General features: G+C 32.8%; 2 protein-coding genes across 2 annotated transcripts; one reads left to right on the forward strand and one right to left on the reverse strand.

The window, feature by feature from the left end:
• The first annotated feature begins 1192 nt into the window (after positions 1 to 1192).
• On the forward strand, positions 1193 to 9014 carry LOC112012705 (probable arabinosyltransferase ARAD1). The gene is made up of 9 exons (XM_024045093.2): positions 1193 to 1833; positions 1931 to 2104; positions 3533 to 3690; positions 3800 to 3947; positions 5161 to 5276; positions 5365 to 5503; positions 5954 to 6064; positions 7536 to 7604; positions 8659 to 9014. Exons 1-9 carry the CDS (start codon positions 1357 to 1359, stop codon positions 8785 to 8787), a joined length of 1521 nt encoding a protein of 506 aa, XP_023900861.2. The 5' UTR covers positions 1193 to 1356; the 3' UTR covers positions 8788 to 9014.
• A 3021-nt stretch (positions 9015 to 12035) lies between these two features.
• On the reverse strand, positions 12036 to 13718 carry LOC112012696 (berberine bridge enzyme-like D-2). The gene has a single exon (XM_024045084.2). The coding sequence runs from the start codon at positions 13716 to 13718 to the stop codon at positions 12036 to 12038; it is 1683 nt and encodes a 560-aa protein (XP_023900852.2).
• Positions 13719 to 25454: the final 11736 nt, after the last annotated feature.

A 25454-nucleotide genomic window follows, 5' to 3' on the forward strand; every position in this document is an offset into this window, starting at 1 on the left:
ATAACAAAATGAAAAGGAACAGAATCTGAAGTGGGAACTGGAAAGTTGTAAAAGAGAGAAAATGTGGTGGTTTTTTTTTCAAGTCTTACTTTCATGTATTGTTCTTTTTTTTTTCTTTTTAAATTTTATTTTTGACTGTTGTGAAAGTGGGGATTTGAACCCTTGATGCTTCCACAAGTGCAACTGAGTTAAAAGACTTTTACTATTCATCAAAAACTACCTCATTTAACAAAAGATATTTTATTCGTTTGGCACAAATGTGCATAGTAGGTCTAGAGCCCACGATCTCAACCTACATTCCCTTATTATGGAAGGAGAAAACATATTTGAGCTAGAAATTATTGACACATGTTCTCATTTCATTCCATCTCCTCTTTGTATTCTTTCTTTAAAATCTCTCAACCTTAAAACTCTCAAACATATAATTTTATTCTCTTTACAAGATGTGAGCTTATCTATTTTAACCCTATGTTACCTGTTTTATTACTTGAATCTATGCTTATACATAAATCAAAGTTTTGGTTTAAGTTACTTAAGAAATGAGTAGCTCCCACAGGATGTGGACAAGTTGCTAAAGGAGCAAAACGTTTAATTGAGAACATTAATTAATAAGTGAGCACGGTTCTTTTCATTAAAAAATAAAAGAAACAGATGTGACCCCTAAGCACTTTGTGCATGGGAAGGTGCTTATTCAACTACAAGGCCTTTGTCATATTTCCTTTGAATTTAAATATTAGTTTTATCTTGTAAGACCATCTATTAACAATGTTGATTAACAAAGTAAGCTGAAAATTTATAATTATTGAGTGAGTATTCACTTTAGATGTTTAGACTGTCTCGAAGTAGGTCTTGATTCCCTCGAAACAACCGACAATCCAATTGGGTTCATAACACATTTTTTGGGTGCTAAATTTGTTAGGAATAAAAAATTTTAGAATAGTTGATGAATTTCATCTTAAAGCGCATTTAATGGGGCACTATTTGTTTTGGTCCAGTGTATGTGGTTTTGAAGGAAATATCAAAATAGATTGAAAAGTTTTTTTTTTTTTTTTAGATAAATTTATTTTAAAGAAAATATAAAAATAGGATGTCTTATTTTATAAACATTTTACCAAAAGTTGAAGATATATTTCAATACCACGCAAAAATGTAGTCCAAAGAAAAAATCCTTTTAAATGAAGGTTCGGTCACATAAATATTATTAGACGGTGCTCTTTCGGTCCAGCCCGGGAACCAGTAAACCAAATAACTAACACCGACTGGTCACATTCGAAACTCACATGATGAAAACTTGATCAGTTCAGTCAAGAAGACCGACAAGAGTCTCTCAAATATTGAGATTTGAAAGGCAAAGAAATGGCAGGAGGAGCAGGAAGGTACAATCTAAACCCAAGATCCAAGTCCCCAATCCTCCTCATTTTTCTCTCTCTCTTCGCTATCTCCGTCCTCTTCTTCCTCTTCTCTCTCTCCCCCAGTACCCGACCCGACTACAACTACCCTCACCCGACCCGATCACCCGAGATTTCATTCGTCGCTTCCTTAGAAGACTTCCTCGCTCACCGCGCCCCGAAACCCCGCTACGACGACACCGTTTCCGCAAACGACAACACCGACGACGTCGTTAAAGCACTGGACGACTCGATGTATACGATAGAGGCTGAGAGATTGGTGCACGGAGGTTCGTACTACCCTTTCTCCACGCCGATTAGGGTTTACGTCTACGAAATGCCGAGCAAGTTCACCTACGATCTACTTTGGCTGTTTCGTAACACTTACAAGGTCACCTTTAATCTCACCTCCAATGGCAGCCCCGTCCACCGCTTGATCGAACAGGTTCCTCAATTTTTGCTTTTTGCATTTTTTTTTTTTTTTGAAAAAAATCGTATTTTGAACTGTTTGGTTGCTGAGAAAATGAAAATTTTGGATGCAGCATTCGGTGGATTACTGGCTGTGGGCGGATCTGATTGCGCCGGAATCGGAGAGGTTGTTGAAGAATGTGGTGAGAGTTAATAAGCAGGAAGAGGCTGATCTTTTCTACATACCTTTCTTCACTACGATAAGCTTCTTCTTGCTCGAGAAACAACAGTGCAAAGCGCTTTACAGGGTGTGAGTGCTCCTTCAAGGTTTTACTTTATTTATTGCTCTGCATTGTTCCTAATTTGTTAAAAAATTTAAGATTTTTATTTATTTATTTTTGTGTTTGTATAGAGGATTTGATGCTAGATGTGTAGGTTAAGAGTATTGAATGATTGTGCTTTCAAAGTATTGGTTTTGAACAATTGTTAAGTAAGCTTAACCTACAAATGTGGTTAAAGCTTCATCCTTAAGCTACTTAAGGTTGAAATTATTGTGTTCATCATTCTTCAATTTATTGAAGATTTTTCTTTGATTGAGTGTAGCGGAAATGAGAATGTTAAGATAGATTTGTGGGAATACACGGAAAGATATGATTTGAAATTGGGAAATTTGCTTAAAGATAGGGGTAGATGGTTTGGTCGTGTTCATAGGAGAGCGACTAATGAACCATTAAGAAAGAATGAGTTGATTCAAGTTGAGGGAATGAAAAAGGGTAGAGGAAGGTCGAAAATAGCATTAGTAGAAGTAATAAAAAGGGACATGTCAATTTGGAAAGTAAGGAAGAGCATGACTTTAGTTAGAATAGGATGGAAGAAAAGAATTCATGTGGCCGCCTCCAATCTAATCTATCGAGGACATAGCTGTCCCCAAAAATTGGGACTAAGGCTTTGTTGTTGTTGAAATGTATGGTTAGATTTATTGGTGTCTAGCTTAAATGTGGATAATTGGATGGAATTTTTTCAGATGTTGTTCATGTAGTGTGGAAGAGTTAGTTGTTAGTTGAAGCAATATAGTCATTATCTCACATTTTTTGTAGTGTGGAAGAGTTAGTTGTTAGTTGAAGCAATATAGTCATTATCTCACATTTTTTAGATTGATTAACTTAATTTCTGACCTAATAATAGGGTACCTCATTATTGTGAAAGTTAGTACTTACTAAATGGGGTTCTGACTCGTTATTATGATTGTCTTGAAGCTTTTGAGAGTCCAAATGAGTGTATTCACTATAATTGTCTTTCTGATTCATACATCTCACTGTGCTGCTTGAAATTTTTTCTGTTCACACAAATCATTTAGTTTTTTAAAGATTTGGGAAATGGAAAACAAAGTTGGAATTTGGGATGCAACATTTGTATTAATAGATGGACTGTGGTATATGTAATAATGTCTCTGGCCTGAATTATACCAATGGTCCTTGGACCCTATGGCATCTCCTATCATAAACAGGGGGTGGAGTTTGTAATGGAAAAAAAGAGTAGTCTGTGGGCTGAATTCTGGAGATGACTGTCATGTGTTGACTCTTCTTTCTATTAGTTTTTGTGCCTTTTGGTATATTGTTGGCTTATCAAATTTTGAGAGTTGTGTGGAGGTTCATAAGATTTTAGAAATCTTTGTAAATTTTACAATTCGCATATCTATTCTTAAAGCTCTGAAATACTCATAACCATGGATGTAGGAAGCTCTAAAGTGGGTGACAGATCAGCCTGCCTGGAAGCGATCTGGAGGAAGGGATCACATACTTCCAGTTCATCATCCCTGGTCTTTCAAATCTGTACGCAAATCCATGAAGACTGCAATTTGGCTACTACCAGATATGGACTCCACAGGGAACTGGTGATTAGAGAAGTTGCAAATAAATCTATATTTTAGAATTTTATCACTCATTATGGTTGCAAATACATTCTTTTAAGAAAACATCTTTTTCTTTAAAAAAATATTTCAGGTACAAGCCGGGGCAGGTGTTTCTGGAAAAAGACCTAATTCTTCCTTATGTTCCCAACGTTGAATTATGTGATGCCAAATGCTTATCAGAAACAGAATCAAAGAGAAGCACACTACTGTTTTTCCGTGGGCGTCTTAAAAGAAATGCTGTAAGAATTTTGATTAATCAATGACTAATTTTCGGATTATTTTCATCCATTTATGCTAAAACTTTTGGAAGTAAAAATAAAACTTCTTCTCCACCAGTCTTAAGTTGTTTATGTGAGTCTTTGGCTGTTCACCTGGTTTTTGACTTTTTGTAACTTGCATGGTACAAGGTAATGACTTTGTGAGATTTGATTACTGCCTCAATTCATATTAAGTTACATCTTTTGAATCATCTTTGAAACACTGACGGATTATGCAACTATTCTAAAATATGGCACAAATGATTATTTATATTTTTGGTATGGGGTTGGTTGGAATATCTGTGGTTACCTGCAGTTTTAATATTTGGCTATTAATAGAAAATACTTAATAACTTAATGATGTTTGTGTTTTCTTGGAGCAAAACCGAGAAGACTGACTGAATTCTCTATGAAGTTTGATTATAATGTCTTCCTGTTTCCACTTGCAATTTGATGAGACTGAATTCTTCTTAAGATACATAATTTGAATTTCTGCACCTGGGTTGCTCCAAAGATGTTGAGTTTATCCCTAAATGACAAATCAAGATTGTAGAATATTTTACTGTTTGGGCCAATGAGCTCTAGCTGAACTGGCACCTCTTCCCCTTATAAGTATTAGGTGAGGGTGTGCTCATGGGTTCAACACCCATCGGGCATGTGCAACTTACCAACTGTAAAACAAAGAATATGCAACTATTCAGGTTAATTTATCTTGTTCCAAGTAATTTTTTTTTTTTTTTTTTATGATATGGTGCACGAGTTTGTGTGTGATCTTGTTTAGAAGTGTCGTCTAATTCTTGTTCCACCCCAGTAAAGATTATGGGCAAGGATTTATTATTTTGAGTGCTGTGACATTCGTCTCTATAATTTTTTTGAGACCCCAAAAAGATTTAAATCAGTTGTATTATCAAATTGATTGATCTGATGCTGCTTTGGGGAGTTGGTCATGTCTGAGAACATGATATCTGGTCATATATATATGTTTTGGTAAGATATCTGACCATAAATTAGATGGTTTTGTCATCTCTTCCTTTTCACTCCTGGCCTATGATGTCTCTACATGATCATGTGTGTGAAAAAGTTTATGACTTTTTCCATTTCTCTGTCCTGGATGATCACTTATGTGTATCCCTTTGTTTGTCTGTGTATATCTGACCAAGTTCATGCTGCTTATTTTATTATATGCTACTTTCAGGGAGGAAAAATACGTCCTAAACTTGTAGCAGAACTAAGTGGTGTTAAGGATGTAGTTATAGAGGAGGGAACAGCTGGAGAGGGAGGCAAAGCAGCAGCTCAGAATGGCATGCGCAAGTAATATAGTTATTTGCTTACAATGTTTTGTAATGTAACCTTTTTGTTGCACTCTGTAAGTAGTTATTATGTTGTTTCCTGTCACCAGGTCTATCTTTTGTTTAAGTCCAGCTGGTGACACTCCATCATCTGCTAGATTGTTTGATGCTATTGTTAGTGGATGTATTCCTGTTATAGTTAGTGATGAATTGGAGCTTCCTTTTGAAGGAATACTTGATTACAGGAAGGTATGCATGTATTCTTAAAGCCTCCTCTCTTATTTCCTTCCCTTGATGCTTCTCTTGAAAGCATAAAGAAAGTTTATTGATTAGATGTGGGAATGTAAATTAAGGATAACACCAACGTTGCAATAATGTTTAATAAATATAGAGATAATTTAGTGATTGTGGTAGGGAGCAAAGCAAGTATTTCAAATTATATGAGAATTATTTTTTTTTTTCAAAAAAAATCCCGCTAAAGAAAATATATATATTGAATTAGGCTGACAATTTTTTTGTTTCCTCGTGTCTTAATGTTTGGATATTAAGATGAACTAGAAACCTAGACATGTATTCATAGCTGGCAGGTGTGCCTAGTCCATTTGACGTGGCAGATGAGAGCTATAAGTTGTGTGGATTGCCTTATTTGAGTATGACCAGCATTTGCTGAGGCTTTGATTTGTTTATCCTCCCATGTAGATAGCTTTATTTGTTTCGTCCAGTGATGCAATCCAGCCAGGGTGGCTTTTAACATTTCTAAAAAGTGCTGGCCCTGCTCAGATTAAAGAAATGCAACGGAACCTTGCCAAGGTTTGTGACCACAAATTTAATAATTTGCTGCTATTTGCATATCATTTTAATTTCTTGGATTAGATGCATGCATATCTAGGTTCTGTGCTCTAACCATTATGGTTCCATTTATGCTGCAGAAAGAAAAAATTTGATGATTTTTCCTTTCCTTTATCTTACTCTTTACAAGATCCACATGCTTGGAGATTATTTTTTTAATAAATAATACCTTTATTGATTTAAAGGAGATATTACGTACGCAAGGAAAATACACAAAACTCTTTTAAAAGAATGCTATAGAAAACAGAATTATAGTCTTAATTCTTAAAGAAAAAGGGTCTATGAACATGATGTCCTTTTTATGCAATAAATTTTTGATTACCTATCCAAAAAAAAAAAAAAAAAAAAAAAGAAGAAGAAAAGAAAAGAAAGAGGGGTCTATGAAGTCTACTAGCAAATGCCTATCATTTCCTTTCGTGCACTGAGACCACTCAAACTGAGAGATCACAAAAGAATATTTCAGCTTGATCATTGATCATTGAAATTTCCACCCCATTAAAAACAATCATTCCTCTCCCTCCAAAGTGTCCATATTAGACATAAGGGGGCCATATTCCACGCCAAATAGCTGCCATGTTTTCCAATCCAATTCTTCCAGCTAAAGAAGAGCTCCACAATGGTCATAGGCATCCCCAAACATAGAAGAGAGTAGTGATCACAGCTTCTGAGCTACATCACAATGCACTAACAAATGATCCCCATTTTTGCCATCACATCCATGCATACAACGTCAATCCACCAATGTTATGCCTTTTTTCATCAGATTGTCACAGGTCAAAATTTTATCCCACAAAGCTGTACATACAAAAGGAGCCACCATTCGAGTATCTTTATTGCACCTCACACTCTTCCAAGTAAAAAAAAATCACCAGCAGAACCATTTATTTATTTATTTATTTTTTTGATAAGTCAATATTTACAATGGGGGAGGGGATTTGAACCCTGAACATCTTTGTTGGAAACACCAAGAGGTACCAGTTGAGCTACTAGGCTCTTGGCAACTGTCAAGTGGAGCCTAAATCTCATAATAAGAATAAACATTCAAATTAACCATTTTCTGTTAATTTAAAACATCAGGTCCCTCTTCTCTTGGGATATTGGCATGCAATGTATCAACCAATAAGTCCACAGATTCCAATTCCCAATCACTTAAAGCCAGTCCAAAGTGAATACCCCCCCACCCCCCACCACCAACATTGTGATTCTGTTGCATATTGTTTCTTTTTTCCTTTACTCTTCAGCTTATATTTATGCACTGAATTGAAAATGGTTATACACATGTAATACCTAATCTAATTAGTTTGCTAAGTACTAACACAAATCCTTTACACAGTTGATAGATATTTTGTGTTAAACATTAATTATTTAAATTAGGTTGGTAAATCAGATATTTCTTTGAGGGGAATCACTTTATTATGTTAATCTTGTGCAGTACTCTAGGCATTTTCTATATTCCAGTCCAGCTCAACCTTTGGGTCCAGAAGACTTGGTTTGGAGAATGGTTTGTGTTTTTTTCTTACTCAACTCAGAAGTTAGCTTGTGTTTGTAATTTTTGTTTATGAATAAATTTGAGGAAGTACTGTTCAAGAAAAGTTATGCTGATGGTAAATCTGCCCCCTCGTGTGATTGCTGAATTTTTTTTATTGTAAATTTCGTTTTCTGGGGTTATATATATATATATATAATTTTTGTTTTACATTGTGGAAAAATTTGAGGTATTGTAGATTATGGGTATTCTAGGAGACAGTCTTTTGTGTAATATGATTTAGTTTGACATCAAGATTCCTGATCTAGCATGGAAATGGCATACTGATGTGCTTTTCTACCAATTATGGATCTCCCAAAGGTTATGGGTGACAATTTAGAGAAGAAATATAGAAACTGATGATGAGCCATGTTAGGTTTTCTAAAATAACAGCAAATATTTTGATGCTTGATTTCAAGCTGACAAAAGTTCGGTCTCTTTTTGACATTGATGCCCTCTATTAGGCTTAGCACCTGAGGTTTAGTCAAGACACCTAAATCCCATTTAAATTCTCACTTAGCTGGTTCTTTATTGTATAACAACTTGGAGGGCCTGTGCGGGCATCATTTTACTTTAAACAAATGATGGTGTTGAGCCTAGTTCTTCTTCTTGTTTAAATAAATTTGTTTTTATGCAGCTCTACATACATTGACACTAATGTAACTATTATTGATATTTTCTGCAAAAAAAAAAAAAAATTTATGGTTTAGTTTAATTAGACTAAACCAGTCTTAGTTTATGGTAGAAATCCAATTGCTGTAGAATTGCATATACTACCATTACGTCACATTGTTTATGTGAATCTCTCCCACGTTTTTGACAAATCACAATCTTTATTTTGAGGATGTTATCATGTGAATGGTGCCATTTAGTTGCAATTCTTAGAGATTTCTATGCCTGTGTTTCTTCCTGTCTGTGAAATCTGTTCCTGTTATGCTGATAGTAGAAGCCATATAACATAATGATTTTTATTTATTTATTTATGAACTCCCAAGTTTGAAAGCACTCTTTACCTTAATTTTTTTAACAGATGGCTGGTAAGTTGGTAAATATCAAGCTTCACACACGGAGATCTCAGCGCGTGGTGAAAGAGTCTAGAAGCCTGTGCACTTGTGATTGCAGACCTGCCAACATTACGAGCCCAGGTCTCTTATCTTAATGAATTGCTACTCTCTCTCTCTCTCTCTCTCTCTCCCCTCAGACTAAAATATTCTTTCATGCATGGGTGTAATGCTGCTAGGTCAAATGTAATATTCAGTTATCCACTGTCTGTCAAATTTTGGTCTGTTATCTCTTTTTGTTGGCGGTAATCTCTGTCATTTAGCTGGATTGTGAATGCAAATTTGTTTCCACATATATATATATATATATATATCTTACTTGTGATTTTTTTTTTTTATAAGTCGGTAATCTCTGTCATTTAGCTGGATTGTGAATGCAAATTTGTTTCCACATATATATATATATATATATATCTTACTTGTGATTTTTTTTTTTTATAAGTTTTATTGGAATCAAAAATAAGTACACAGGGAGTATACAAGATGTAGATGACATCTAGACACCAAAGAGTACAATAATCAAGAAACTTGAATAAGTTTGATAGAGAGAACTTCACTGAAGCAAATGACCAATCGATAACATCATCAGAAAGTGTAGTTTCAAATACCGGGTTGACTTCTCACAGCCTCAAAGTTTTAGGCATTACTCTCTCTGTCTCTCTCTCTCTCTCTCTTCTTCAGTGTATGGCAACCACTTTGTAGGTTCCATCACAGGAAGTATCATGATACTTTCTTAAGTTTTAGGGTTGTTTGGCAAACTAAAAAACCAGGCCAGTCAAGAACTAGTTAGTTTAGTTGTTTCAGTTTTATAACTTTTTGGTTCGAAAAACTGGTTCAAAGGAGATTAGATGTATCACATATTTCCATATAAAAAGTGGTTTTAGCTTTGGTTCTTTCAAATACTAAAATACATTTCCTTCAAACTAAAAAAATTTAAGTTTTGGTGTTTTGACACCCACAATATTTTAAAAACCGAACCGTTCAAAGAACTAAAAAGGGAGATGTTCAAGGTTTTTAGGTCGAACTGTAATGTTGTCATAATTATTTTAATAATTAATTAAAATAATAATAAAGATATTAAATTTGTAAATATTAGTAAAATTGACTAAAAATATCTCTAAAAAATAGAAACAAACTTTGAAATAATTTTTCATGATAATATAAGGTTAATAGAAAATAATACAACTTAAATAAGCTTAATTCTTAAATCACAAGTAAATTTAGAAGAAAATATAATATAATACAATGAGAGAGAGGTGATATAAAAATTGAAAAAAAATATTAATCTCCATTTAAAAAAAAAACTATAAATATTAATAAGTGTCAGTGTAATGAAACTGAACTTCGTGATGTTGCAATCTATGGTGCAAACAGGAGAAAAAAATATTCAGAAAATCAGCTAATTGTATTCCATAGTGCTGGAAATTTCCATCTATTTAGTAGTTGAAATAACTCCGTTGAATTTGAGACCCACTCTTGAGAGGAAGAATTGAAGAGCAGTAAATGTGATGTTTTTCCTTTCCATTTCTCGTGGATAAGATGGTGATAAGCAATGGATGTAGCTCAACATGCATCTGCAGCAGACCATTTCACAGTTGCACCCGACACTCACAGCTGACCAGCTCAGCAATTGTAAATTTTGTTGTGAGAAAAGTTGTCTGTAGTATTATTGGCAGCCAACCTGATGGTTTGGGATCATTGAAGGCAAGATATCATTTGGAAAATTTCTCTTTTTATGTTGCTGGCTATGGTCATGACTATGGAAAACTGAAACCCTCAGTCTCTCATTTTTGTAGAGTTTGCAAGCCAAGAAGGCAGGGGAATGTTTATTAGGTTTCTCATTTGATTTACACATCCAGAAATCCAACAAGTACAATTAAATTCTTTGTCTTTAGAAGGACAGGATAAACCTGTAAAACTATCTGAGCTGCTCAAGTTTGGCTACTATTCTACTTATTTAGAAGTTGATTCAAGCTCGGGCAGATTTTAACCCAGCGGAGTTTGGTCAAGACTTCCAACTTTGTCATGTGTTTTTTGGTGCCAGACCTGAACATTGTATAACTTAGCTCATTAGTCTCAGCAATGTTAGACTCACTTGTACAAATAGTGTGGGTGGGTGAAATTTGGTGGACACAATGGGACCTCAATGAGCACTTCAACTTCAACTGAATTGTGTTGGACCTTCCTGATCAAACTGATCACCTGTTAAAGGTCTCAGACCAACCAAGACCACCCATAGAGAGGGGGTGGCTAGGGAGGCTTTGATGGTTAAGTTAAAAAACCAATGGAGAAGTGAAAAATGAAGGAGTGACAGTGCATAGAGTTTGCAAGACATGCCTTGTTATGTTGAGTGAAGGTCTATTTATAGAGCATGAGAGGGAGAGGTGTTTGACAGGAAATTGACCTAAGTCCTAGCAGTAGACCTGCCAGCTGGTCGTCCTTTCAGCTTACTTGAGGGATGTCTGTCAAAGATGTAAACGAATGGTACAAATCCAATAAACATTCAGTGCAATAATTGGCTTGTTTGGCCACTATGTTTAATCATTGTATACAGCCATTACCCTTGGATAGTTTGACCACTGTATTTGGCAGTTAAGGTTTTCTAGCCATCTTAAGACTAATTTGTTATAAAATTTTTATAACAGTTGTAGTCCTAGGTTCCTAGCTGGGCACTCTTTACTTTGGTCAATAAAAATTTCTGACAAGTTCTCTCTTCTTTTTCTGTATGGTGTAATTTTGGGTTCTCTATGACTATATATGAGAATCGAATTTAAGCATACATTGTTGTAAAAGTGACTTTTAAGATTTATTTGTGACATCATAAGATTGCATAATATGATGTTACATATGCTTATTTAACAAGTGACATGATAAGATTTGATTGGTAATATCATATAATAGAGATAAGGACATGTTACATATGCATGCACAATGTCATATTTTACTTATATGTATGGAAGGGAAGTAATAAAGGTAGTGATGTGTAGAAATACCGAGCTGAATACAAATTCTCTATTCCATTTTTAATGAAATTGACTCAAAAGTACATTATTGTGTGAAAGTAGACAAAGGTTATTTTGTAGTATGCTTGGAACTTAATATGTAATCATAGGAAATGATTGAAATTGAATTGATTAGGCTGCACTCGTGATTCTTGTGTTCTACAGCTTAGCATTTGTGTGGTCGTAGAACTTTTTAGTTATGCAGAGATGAATGTAAAAATAGGAACAACTTTCACACACACACACACAGACCAGCAAATCTAGTTTGCGTCTGTGATTCTAATATGCTTACGCACTAGAATACAGATTTTTGTTCTTAACTTACCAGTTTACATCTCAGGATCTCACTCTTTATATATTTGCTTTGAAATTGGTTGGGGATTTGGAGGAATACCTTGTTGATTATGGAAGACATCATTCGGATCAATAAGTGTCTTGGCTCTAACTAGTCTATCGTAATTTTTCAAGAAGTACTTTTCTCCCCATAGCCTGGCAATCTCTGCAGCATCCTCTGTTTGAACACTAGCATTAACCAATTTCATCACTCCAAGGTCAAAGTCCATGTAATTAACATAAGCAGCCCTGGGACCCTTTGAAACAAATGGTGCCATTGAATCATAAAATCCTCTTATCCAATCTATGTACTCGCTGCTTCTGTAATTATCTTCTTCTTTCCAAGTCACTATATACTGAATGGAAAAAAGATTGCCTTTTCTATGTGGAAAAGGGATGTATTCACTGCTTATATTTTGCATAATCCCACCATAAGGGTCTAAGATGACATGACCCTTGGGCTCCTTGTCAAGTGTGTCCAGGGCAGCCCTTAAGCCCATAATAGAAATTGGAGTTCTCACATAGTCAGATTTGACCTTGAAATATCCCTTGTCTTCCAGATACCTATTTTTCATGTCTGAGACTGAGCTGTCCTTGATTAGGCCAGAGAAGAATACAATTGATTCAATCCAAGTCATTTCCTTGCAATCTTCTTTTGCAATGCCCAACTCAGGAAACACCTGGTTTAGAATGGATATGGCTTTGCTCCTAGGACCCAGATAAAACCCATTAAACGTAGCTGATATTCCTGGACTTACAGCTTCTGGCAGATCAGCACCGACGAAGCATGACAAATAGAAGTTATCTTCCAAGTAGGGTGCAACGTATTGCCACTTGTGTGCTAACTCTGCTATATGGCTTTTGGTGCCTGGTCTAGAGACTATGAAAGCAGTCACGATTGGTGGCACTTTCAACAATTTGATTTTCCAAGAGTACACAATCCCCCAAACTCCACCACCACCTCCTCTAATTGCCCAAAACACATCCTCTCCCATATCTTCCCGGGATAACAACCTTCCATTAGCATCAACAAGAAGTGCATCCACCACATTATCAGCTGCAAGTCCATATTTCCTGGACAAAAAGCCAAATCCACCACCTCCAACATGCCCACCAACCCCTACGGTGGGGCATGACCCAGCTGAGAATCCATGACTACGTTTGCTTAACTCAGCAATGGCATAGTAAGTCTCACCTAGTGTGGCTCCCCCCTCTACCCAGGCTGTTTCAGTTTCCAAATCCACCAAAACTCGATTCAAATTCATCATGTCGATAATGACAAATGGAGCTCCATCAGTAGCAACGTACGAAGTCCCTTCATAACTGTGTCCACCACTCCTTACTCTAATTTCCAACGACCCTTCTCTACAGCAAATCAAAGTGTGCAGTAGCTGGTCGACAGTCTCTGGCAGTATAATGGCTATTGGCTTAGGAATCGTGGACTCCGCGAACCTCAGATTTTGAAGGGAAAAGTTGAGGAGCTCATAGTATGCTGTTGATGACTGATCGTTTTCTACGCCACCATGGCCAGTGCCAGGGAGTGTGGTGAAATTTTTAATGTTATGATGAGTTAAACAAGAAGTGATGTGGTCTGAGCCTTTGGGTGCTTCTGCAGATAAACAATAAGGAACAAGAAGTAAGGATAGGTAGAATTTCAAAACTAAAGGAAATGGGTTCCTCTCCGGCTTCAACATGGCTTAATTACTATTGACGTTGTTGGTTTAGGAAGAAGTTGAATATCTATGGAAAAAATTAAAAGTGGAGGTGGAGATAGTCTGATACGTTGAGGACAATGGGATTTTAGTCGGTCGGCCATTTGGTTTTAATTAATTAATTAGTCTCAGGTGTAGACCACTAGACTACAGAGAAACTTTTGTAATTTTCATTTTTCAGCATGAATGCCATTATTATAAATTAAAATTACTACTAAATTAAAGCTCCCCAATTTACTATATAAATAAATAAAATTTCACAAACAATAATGCATTATGCATGCAGGCCAATCATATATCCCACGTTTGCTTATTTGTCTTTTTTTTTTTTAATTTTATTTTGATTTTGATTTTGATTTATATATATATATATATATATATATTTTTTTATTTTGATTTTGATTTATATATATATATATATATATATATATTTTCTTTCAAGTGACTTTAAATCAGTGCAATAATGGAGGGCCAGACCAGCTAATTATGAGAGGAAATAATGGTTTATTTTTTGAGTTATGCTTGTGTCACAACTCGCCCACATGGCGAGTTGTGAATGGTAGAGAGGTGTTCTCACTATCATCCCTCTACTATTTACAACTCATCTATGGTACAATTTGTGCAACTAGTATAGTTCTTATTTTTTAATGACCTTCATCTTCACATGCTTTTATATATATATATATATATATATATATTTGTCATTAGTCATTATTATTTTTGTCGCATCTCCTTGATTTATCTGAAAGTCCTAACATAAAACTTAAAAATTCATTATAAATTGAAAAGGCTCTATCTACCATATATATATATATATATATTCCTTTAACGAAGCTAAAGTTAAAACTAAAAGGCAAGTTAAAACTAAAACACAAGTAATTAAATAAATGAAAATGAAAGATATCTTACAAGTTACATATCAATATTTAGAGTTTGTTTGGAATGTGATAAAAAAATTCAGTTTATTTGAGTTTTTAGCTTCTTTTTGGTACTATTTGTGGGTCTTATTGCATTTTTTGGTACTATTTATGAGTTTTATTGTTCTATTCAGTTAGCTTTTAACTTTTTATTTTTATTTATTTATTTTTATATACTTTTAAAAAAAAAAATTTAGTTTTAGCTAAATTCGTTTTTCTCAAATAAACCCTTAATCTATAATTTAGGCTAAACTACAAATTACACATTTTAAATTTAACTAAAATTCAATTGAGCTTTTAAGTTTTTAATTTATTTAATTTAGGTTTTTTGTCCAATTTCTTTATTTTAAAAAAAATTCTGTTAAGTGCGCATTTAACTACATGAAAAAGTTTTTTTGAAAAAAAAAATCCTCACATAAATTTTTTTTAATTAATTTTATAGATTTTTTTTTTTCATGTGAAAAAAAAAACTTTTTTAATGTAAAAGTTTTTTTGAAAAAAAAAATCCTCACATAAATTTTTTTTAATTAATTTTATAGATTTTTTTTTTTCATGTGAAAAAAAAAACTTTTTTAATGGCAAATTTTTAATAAAATTGAACAAAAAGCTTGAATTAAATAAATTTGAAACTTAGAAAACTCAATTGAACACAAGTAAAGTTAGAAAACTGGATTAAATTTAAGTTAAACTTAGCCGGTGCAATTTGCACTTTAGCTTAAAATTTTTTCTCCATCCGTCTCTAATTGTTGGTCATGTTTAGAAAACTCAAATTTTTAATGGAACATCACTTAAAGATAGAAGGTTCCAAAATTACTCTTAAACAAAGTTATAAAAAATTTTATTTTTTAAATAAAATAAAAGTTATCAAAAATTTTAAATATAGAGTTACCCAGTTGGAATTTTGGATCTTAAAAAAAAAAATTACAAAGGATCTTAAAAAAAAAAAAAAAAATTACAAATTGAGTGACGTGATTTAGAATTTAGGACTAACAAATTAATGCAGGGTAAATTACAAATTTGATACTAAACTTTTATGCTGTATCAAATTAGTCCTTAACATTTTAAATATGTTAATTTAGCCTGTAACCTTCTGATATCGTATCAAAATGGTCTATGCCATTAAATGATAAATGATAAATGTTGATTCTTTTTTGTGTTATTTTCATTGACTCCTAAATAAAAATTTAGTTGATATTATTTTTTCTACTAGTTAAAAAAAAAAAAAATAAAAGCCGCTGTGGAAAAAAAAGAAAGAACCCCAATATTTAATAAAAAATAATCAAACAAAAATCGTGGAAACCAAACAAACCATTCGCCGGGTTTTTTTTCAAGTCGCTTTTCAGATTGGAATTGTGGGCTTCTGCTGAGATTGGAAACTTCAGAGTACAGACCCATGACCCGAATTTTGCTTCATGGGTTGGTTGAGGTACGTGCCTGTTCGGCTCTCTTCCTTTATTCTCTGCTTTCGTTCTCTTTCTTTTTAATTTCTATATTTTCTATTTTTCCCTTCCTTTTTACTCACTTTGAACTCACATTTAATTCATTTATGCACTAATTCTTACCTCTATTCGCTTTCAGAAGCTGTAGTTGATGAAGATGAAGTTGAAGATGAATACGTTGATCAGTGCTTTTAGAAGCTCTCTCTCATGCTTTTGGTTAGGAATTTTGTCACATGACGGATTGTGGTAAAAGTTGTGAAATATTTTGTGGCACTAGCATTTCTCATTTTTATGTAGGTATTTTTTTTAGTTGTTAATGTGGCGGTATATATGGCAATCTATGTGGCATGAAAATGATATTTTATCTTGACCGTTAGTCATGTTTAAGACCTACACTTGAGAGAGAATTGAAAAGTGGCAAATATGGTGTTTTTGAAATAACTCCCTAGAATTTGAGACCCAACTATTCATTATTTTGAAATTACTCCCTAGAATTTGAGAACCAGTCTTGAGAGGAAGAATTGAAGAGCGGTAAATATGGTGTTTTTCCTTTCTATTTCTCATGGATTAGAATAAGATGGTGATAAGCAATTGATGTAGCTCGGTAGACTTCAGTAGCAGACCCAGAAATAATATAAACTCAACGTTTTTCTACAACAAAAATTCACAATTGCATCCACCATTCACAGCCGACTAGCTCAGCAATTATGAATTTTGTTGTGAGAAAAGTAATCTGTACTCTGTAGCATTATTGGCAGCCGACCTAATGGTTTAGGATCATCAAAGGCAAAACATCATTTGGACAGTTGCTCCTTTTCTTGTTGTTGGCTTATGCTCATTCTTTGACAATGGAAAGTTGAAAACCCTTGGTGTCTCGTTTTTACAACATTTTTCGTTAGGTTTCTCATTTGATTTACACACGCAAAAGTCCATCCAACTAGTACAGTTAAATTCTTTATCTTTACAATGACAGGTTCAGCTTGTAAAATTATCTGAGCTGCTCAAGTTTGGCTACTATTCTACTTATTTGGAAGTTGGTTCAAGCTTGGGCAGATTTTGACCCTGCAGAGTTTGGACAAAAAAACTTCCTACTTCGTCATTTGTGTTCTTTGGTGTTGAACTTGAACATTATATAACTTAGCTCATTAGTCTTAGTAATGTTAGACTTGCTTGTACAAATAGTGTGGGTGGGTGAAATTTGGTGGACACGATGGGACTGTAATAAACAATTCAACTGAATTGTGATGAATTTTCTTGATTGAACCAATAAACTATTAAAGAAGGTCTTAGACCAACCAAGACCACCCAGAAAGAGGGAGATGGTCAGGGAGGCTCCGATAGTTAAGTTAGAAAATCAATAAAGAAGTGAAAAAAATGAAAGAGTTACAGTGCATAGAGCTTGAAAAACATACTTTGTTATGTTGAATGAAGGGCTATTTATAGAGCATGAGGGAGAGGTTTTTAGTAGAAAATCGATCTAAGATCTAATAGTAGACCTACTAACTAATTGTCCTCTCAATTTACTTAACAAGATGTGTGTCAGAATGATAGTCCCAAGATACAAACAAATGGAACAAATCTAATAAAATTCAATGCAATAATTGGCTTTGTTCGGTCACTATGTTTATCCATTGTGTTCAATCATTACCCTTGGATAGTTTGTATTAATTAGGGTTTGTAGGTTCAACTCCCCACCTCCACATATAGTATTAGTACAAAAAAAATGAGTCATTTATAAAAATGTTATTATTAAAGGATAGAATCATAGAACTCTTTTATTTTGTTTTTGAAAGCAAAACAAGGGCACATCAGGATTCTCTCATAAAACATCCAAATTTTTTTATAAAGACAATTTTGTTAATCAAAACAAGGAGGAGGGAATGCCGCAACTTTTTCTATGATTTTATCTCTCAGCTAATTAGAAAGGAGGCCATGGCCCATGGAGAATGGACTGACATATGGATGGTGGTCCCACTGGGCCATATTATGGAGTCTTACAAACATGTGAAATAAACACAAAAGTCCAACTGTCTAATCTAGGGTATCGCCCTCCAAGGAGACCAGATTCGTTTAAAAAATATATATATATATATATATTCATATAATATTTTTTTTAGTTTAATACTATAATTTTTTTTCTTAAAATATATTTGCACACTCTAACTTAAATTTTACACACTCTTATTACAAGCATTTTCAACTCTAAGAATAAAATGTAAGTATTTGTGAATTGTAAGTATCACTATTTTTTATAAATTTATATTATGTGTGTGAGTATGTCTAATATTGATTGTGTGCATTACTTTTTGTTATAATATTATTTGTGTGAATTATGATGTGTGTGGATGTTTGTGTGTACATTATAATATAAATATATATAATTTAATAATTAGGAAATAGATATGGTTTGTTACATGTGTGTATATTGTTATCATGTTATAATAACTTTTTGTTATAAAGTTAGTAAAATTCAAGAAAAAAAAAATGTAAAGTTAGTAATTGTCTAAGCATTTGATTGGTTAAATAGACACTAGTGTATAATTTTATGTATGAATGAGTGTGGTTGTATGCGTCAATAATTAATACAAAGCCAGTGAGTTTAGTTTAGTCATTTAGTTTAAAATATTTTTATAAAAGCAATAACAAATGGATAATAAAAACTGCATAAAAATAAAAAAGATAAACTTAACAAAATAAAATGATTATAGGCTCATAGCTACTCACATTGGCAATAGATACTTATAATGAACTATCATATAACAATTCAAAATTTGAATACTTGTAGAAGGAAATTGTAAAACTTCATGTATTATTTATTTATTTATTTATTTTGTCGGTAACTCGATATATTTAAGTTCTTTTTTTATTAAATTTTTTAATAAACCCCCAAAACAAAATTCCTGGAGTTGCTGCTGACTAACATTTTTCATTTTCTTTATCACTCACAACTTGTCACATGACGGGTTGTGGTAAAAGTTGTGAAATATTTTGTGGCACTAGCATTTCTCATTTTTATGTAAGTATTTTTTTTTTAGTTGTTAATGTGGCGGTATATATGGCAATCTATGCGGCATGAAAATGATATTTTATCTTGACTGTTAGTCATGTTTAAGACCTACACTTGATAGAAAGAATTGAAAAGTGGCAAATATGATGTTTTTGAAATAAATCCCTAGAATTTGAGACCCAACTATTCATTATTTTGAAATTACTCCCTAGAATTTGAGAACCAGTCTTGAGAGGAAGAATTGAAGAGCGGTAAATATGGTGTTTTTCCTTTCTATTTCTCGTGGATTAGACTAAGATGGTGATAAGCAATTGATGTAGCTCGGTAGACTTCAGTAGCAGACCCAGAAATAATATAAACTCAACGTTTTTCTACAACAAAAATTCACAATTGCATCCACCATTCACAGCCAACTAGCTCAGCAATTATGAATTTTGTTGTGAGAAAAGTAATCTGTACTCTGTAGCATTATTGGCAGCCGACCTAATGGTTTAGGATCATCAAAGGCAAAACATCATTTGGACAGTTGCTCCTTTTCTTGTTGTTGGCTTATGCTCATTCTTTGACAATGGAAAGTTGAAACCCTTGGTTTCTCGTTTTTACAACATTTTTCGTTAGGTTTTTCATTTGATTTACACACGCAAAAGTCCATCCAACTAGTACAGTTAAATTACAGGTTCAGCTTGTAAAATTATCTGAGCTGCTCAAGTTTGGCTACTATTCTACTTATTTGGAAGTTGGTTCAAGCTTGGGCAGATTTTGACCCTGCAGAGTTTGGACAAAAAAACTTCCAACTTCGTCATTTGTGTTCTTTGGTGTTGAACTTGAACATTATATAACTTAGCTCATCAGTCTTAGTAATGTTAGACTTGCTTGTACAAATAGTGTGGGTGGGTGAAATTTGGTGGGCACGATGGGACTGTAATAAACAATTCAACTGAATTGTGATGAATTTTCTTGATTGAACCAATAAACTATTAAAGAAGGTCTTAGACCAACCAAGACCACCCAGAAAGAGGGAGGTGGTCAGGGAGGTTCCGATAGTTTAGTTAGAAAATCAATAAAGAAGTGAAAAAAAAATGAAAGAGTTACAGTGCATAGAGCTTGAAAAACATACTTTGTTATGCTGAATGAAGGGCTATTTATAGAGCATGAGGGAGAGGTTTTTAGTAGAAAATCGATCTAAGATCTAATAGTAGACTTGCTAACTAGTTGTCCTCTCAGTTTACTTAACAAAATGTGTGTCAGAATGGTAGTCCCAAGATACAAACAAATGGAACAAATCTAATAAAATTCAGTGCAATAATTGGCTTTGTTCGGTCACTATGTTTATCCATTGTGTTCAATCATTACCCTTGGATAGTTTGTATTGATTAGGGTTTGTAGGTTCAACTCCCCACCTCCACATATAGTATTAGTACAAAAAAAAATGAGTCATTTATAAAAATGTTATTATTAAAGGATAGAATCATAGAACTCTTTTATTTTGTTTTTGAAAGCAAAACAAGGGCACATCAGGATTCTCTCATAAAACATCCAAATTTTTTTATAAAGACAATTTTGTTAATCAAAACAAGGAGGAGGGAATGCCGCAACTTTTTCTATGATTTTATCTCTCAGCTAATTAGAAAGGAGGCCATGGCCCATGGAGAATGGACTGACATATGGATGGTGGTCCCACTGGGCCATATTATGGAGTCTTACAAACATGTGAAATAAACACAAAAGTCCAACTGTCTAATCTAGGGTATCGCCCTCCAAGGAGACCAGATTCGTTTTTTTCTTTTGCAAGCAAAGAGGCCTTCCTTAGCCATGGCCCATAGTATATTGGCTCATAAAATGTCCAATTATAGTTATATTTGCTTAGATAATAATATTTTTCTATTCATATTTGTGTCCATTATGTGGAGGACACATCTCAGATTCTATAGGAGATATTATCATTTGGTTTTAAATAGTATCTCTATCAATAAGTCTATGTCACAAAATTTTTCACATTAGGTGAGAGTGGCTGATTGTTATTGTAAATAAAAAAGTAATGTTAATTGTAGGTTTTTATGAGAACTAATAAAAATTTGTTTACTCAACTGTTTTAAAAAATGTTGTAAAACATATTTTATTTGTAGTATTATTCAATATCTAGTTATCTCACTTTCTTGGGCTTGAGAAAAATGAAAAAAATGAAAAGGCAAGAGTAAATGGGTAACACCTTAAAAATAAATACAAAATAAAACAATTTGTTTTGACAAATTTTTATATTTTTTATAAAAGATAGTATCAAAATCTTTCTAAAATGATCCATTAATAAATTTCGTATAATTATTGGTCAATTAGTAACAACTTATTTGAGACTGTTCGAAGAATTATCAAAATACTTAATGATCCCCATTAAAAAAAAAAAAAAAAAAAAAAAAACACTTAATGATCGCTCATATGGGACACGGCCACATGGGAACGGCTAAGAGAATTTTGGTCTTGAATGAAAATGAAACTTCAAAGTTTTACACCTACCCCACTTAACACGTTGACCCTTTGTTTCTTTCACCACCAAATACCAAACTTTGATGGATCGAGTTCGAGGTGGTAGTTTTGGACCTTGTGGTTAAGTACACATATGGAAAATAGCTCTATTTTTATTCTTATTTATTTATTTATTTATTTTCATTTGAGGACCATCATAGTAGAAAGAGATTCTATATAGTATCTGTATAGCCACAAAACAATCATGTAAATAAAAAAGAGAGAAGGGAAGGGGAAAAAAAAGCCTTTATTAATTAATAAAAAGTAGACTATTAAGAGAATTTAAAATTGGACAATGTTTGGTAACAAATTTGATTGTAGACTAAGGGTCTGTTTGGAATTCACTTATTTTGTTGAAACTGAAAACTTTTTACTAAAGTACTGTAGATAAAGATAAAAGTTAACTGAAATAGTACATTGAGACCCATAAAGAGTACCAAAAAGTGTAGTGAGATTTATAAATAGTAGTAAAAATAAGCTGAATAGTAAAATAAGTTGGCAAAAATAAGTGGTGTCAAATGGACACTAAGACTATAGCTCCACTCAACATTTTTATTTTATTTTATTAGATGTGAATTTTGACAAATTCACCATTGCATTACATTTTTTTTTCTTCTTATATCCTTCATGCTTGCAAAGTTTCAAGAAAATTAAAAATCAATAGCTATGTCATTACTCATCAATCAAATGTTTAAATTTCGAGTTTTTGTAGTATAAAATTAGACATAAAAAATAATTTTAAGGATTGAATAATAAATAACATCTAATATTTGACATGTGTTTTAAGAACATAAATAACATGCAATTCAACAGTTAGATTTTTAAAATATGTAGTCATACTAATTTTTTTAGTAAGAGTTATAGCCTTATGCTATAAATAATTTTGTACTTTGAAATTTTCTTTCAACCTTTCATGCAACGCATTGAAACAAAGCCAAGGTTGCATGCAATATTCACCCATATGCATCGTAAATAAGATTTGTGTTAAAAAATGAGATTTAAGTTAAAATGAAGCAAATCTCTTGGCGTTGTCTTTAGTATTGTGCATCTAGGATCAAATTCCACATTTATAAAAAGTGGAGGATTAATCTCATTGTGCAACCTACTGTATTTTGTTAGAAGGGGATTGAAGAATAATTGAGACCAACACGAGTGTCATCAATTGCAAAACATATATATATACAGAGACTTTTGGACAGACAAAGTAACATGATAGAATTTTGAACAAGTCTTAATTAATTAATGTCATCATGCTGGTTAGTGGTGACTTTAAGGCATATTTATAATTAAATTATAGTCTTGACTTTAGGTGAAAACTGAAAAGTAAAAGACTCTTTAATGGGTGCATAAACTATTCTCTGTTTCATGGTGAGAATGTTTAATGTCTTTATGGAATGCAAAATCTACAGCGACGTACAGATACTAATGTATTTACTATTTAGCATTCAAAATATTTAGAATGTATCAACTACCAATTTTATTTTACTATAAAGGCTAGTATATATCTCTCTGTGTCAAGATCAGTTGAGATGGTTGTAATTATGCAATATCTGTTTCTTTTTTATTGTGAACATTAAATTGTTAGAATTGAAAATGAGTGAGATACTATCAATTTCTCCATAATAAAGTGCAATAAATATTGTTTAAATTAAAATGTTGTTAAAAAACTGTGGCTCAAAGGTAGTATGTGGTGTGGTCTCTTCTTCTATGTAGAAAATTTGGGTTCAAACTTCAAATACTCCCTTTTCACTTATTATAAGGAAAAAAAAAAAAAAAATCTAATTCGTCATTATAAAATTGATTATATATGTGAGGTTAGATTCAAGCACACAGTTAGAAAAAAAAAGTTGAAGATGGTTAAGAAACAATATATTATACTTAATTTACTTAAAATAAAATAAAATAAAGTATGATAAATAGCTTCATTAGTTTAGTATTAGTAAAATAAGAATAAGGTATGCAAAATTACTCGAATTTTGAAATTTGAAACTGAGTTGTGTCGAAAATAAGTCTGACCTATATTTTTTTGTTTAAAAAAAAAAAAAAAAAAAGTCTGACGTATATTTTAACCCGTCAAAAGATACTTACATCAAAAGAGAAAATGACATTTAGAACCAACATTCGTTCACGTCTTTAAATACAAAAAGTTTACGTTGCGACTCGATGTATGTGTGCCTGGGACTTGGGAGGATGGGACCATGTGCTCATGTGCAAGTGCAAGTGCAACCAATGCGAGTTTGATGCACTCTCCGCTTGCTTCTTTTATTTTTTTATTATATATATATATATATAAATAAAAAATATAAAAAAGGAGTTGGCGCATGTCCGCCGTTCCCTTAAACCTTGTCATGACTAATGAGAGCTTCTTATCACAAAATCAAAATCACAGGTTGTTATTATCCAATTATTTATTTTATATTTTATACAAGATAAAAGTTTTATTTTAATCTAATTTAAGTGTATATGTGTGTGAAGTTGTATAATAAAAATTTTATATTTGGCTTTTACTCCGTATAAAAATATAGGATATACCATATAAATACTTATACTTATGAAGTGACTATTGTATTAAAAGTGCGCGGTAATGTCACTATCCAATTATTAATGTTAGTGCAAAGAAATGGTGATTGATTACAATAACATGGATCTGTGGGTTCCAATTTACCATCAAAGAAAGTAAGAAGCCCATGATTGGACTGTGTTTTTCACGCTCCTAAAGGACCCAATCTCAGCTTCAGTCTCGGACGGTCGAAAAGTCACATAACACGTATGAGAGAGAGAGAGAGAGAGAGAGACAGAGAGAGAGTCACAAAAATTGTTCCGTTATTTCCGCATTTGGAATTGTGATGTTTAGGTCAATGGCTTTTATGTTAAATCACATTTCAATCTCCTATGAATACAAGGTAATGATTTATAATTTGAACGCAGCTAGAGCTTGTGTTTTTTTCTAATGACAAAAGTGTAGGGACGATTATTTCCTATAAGACTTTTGCTTGGGTGTAGACTAGTGTAGATGATAAATTAATGTTAGAGGGTTCAAGATGAGGAATGGAGGATTGCAAAGGCTTTTTCCAATGGGTTCAATCATACCTTAACCTCAATTATATTTGGGGTTTTAATAGTATGATTTTGTGGATATATTGAAAACAAACTTATGTATTCTTGAGGATTCAAACTCATGATGTTAATCCAAATCATATGAGAATAAATGTTTCATATTGGATCACTCCTCGTTCTATTGGTGGAGTTTAAAATTATATGATGTATTTAAAAGTAATTGCTGATTGTAATGTACTTTTATAAAACCTTGATAGTTATAATAATGGGGGAGGAGGGATTTGAAGTTTTGAACCCTGGTTTTTTCTAATAAAGGAAAACATGTTATACCATTGAGATTTTGGCTAATTCACTTACTTTTAAATTTTAATTATAAGTAAATGTAAAAGATAACATGAACCATGACCAATTAATGGATTGGAAAAATAAAATCTTTCAAAGTTAAATTTATCATATGAGAAAGATTGTGATAGGAAATAAAAGGGGATTAAACTTAGGTCTAATTTCTTTAGTTGCAGTGTATTAGATTCCTCAATTAAATTCAAATATATAATTATATTGAATTTAATTATCTTTAAAAAGATAAATCTCTTTGTACTTCATCGATTAATATAACCACACGTTTTATATTTAATTGGAAAACCTACTATGTAATATATCAACAACTAAGAAACCATAGCTACATTTTGCACACAAAAAAAGTCCTCCAAATTAATATTGGAATATAGTGGATACGAGCAATAATTATTTTATATATCAGATATATGCATTCTTCTTC

The sequence above is a fragment of the Quercus suber genome, unplaced genomic scaffold (genome assembly GCF_002906115.3).
Source record: "Quercus suber isolate HL8 unplaced genomic scaffold, Cork oak 2.0 scaffold_111, whole genome shotgun sequence".
NCBI lineage: Eukaryota > Viridiplantae > Streptophyta > Magnoliopsida > Fagales > Fagaceae > Quercus > Quercus suber.

Excerpts from the sequence above, each read along its gene's own strand:
- LOC112012705 (XM_024045093.2), top strand. The coding sequence starts at position 1,357 with ATGGCAGGAGGAGCAGGAAGGTACAATCTAAACCCAAGATCCAAGTCC. Across the intron at positions 2,105-3,532 it reads AGTGCAAAGCGCTTTACAGG|GAAGCTCTAAAGTGGGTGAC; the intron begins GTGTGAGTGCTC and ends CCATGGATGTAG. Across the intron at positions 6,065-7,535 it reads TGCAACGGAACCTTGCCAAG|TACTCTAGGCATTTTCTATA; the intron begins GTTTGTGACCAC and ends AATCTTGTGCAG.
- LOC112012696 (XM_024045084.2), bottom strand. The coding sequence starts at position 13,718 with ATGTTGAAGCCGGAGAGGAACCCATTTCCTTTAGTTTTGAAATTCTAC.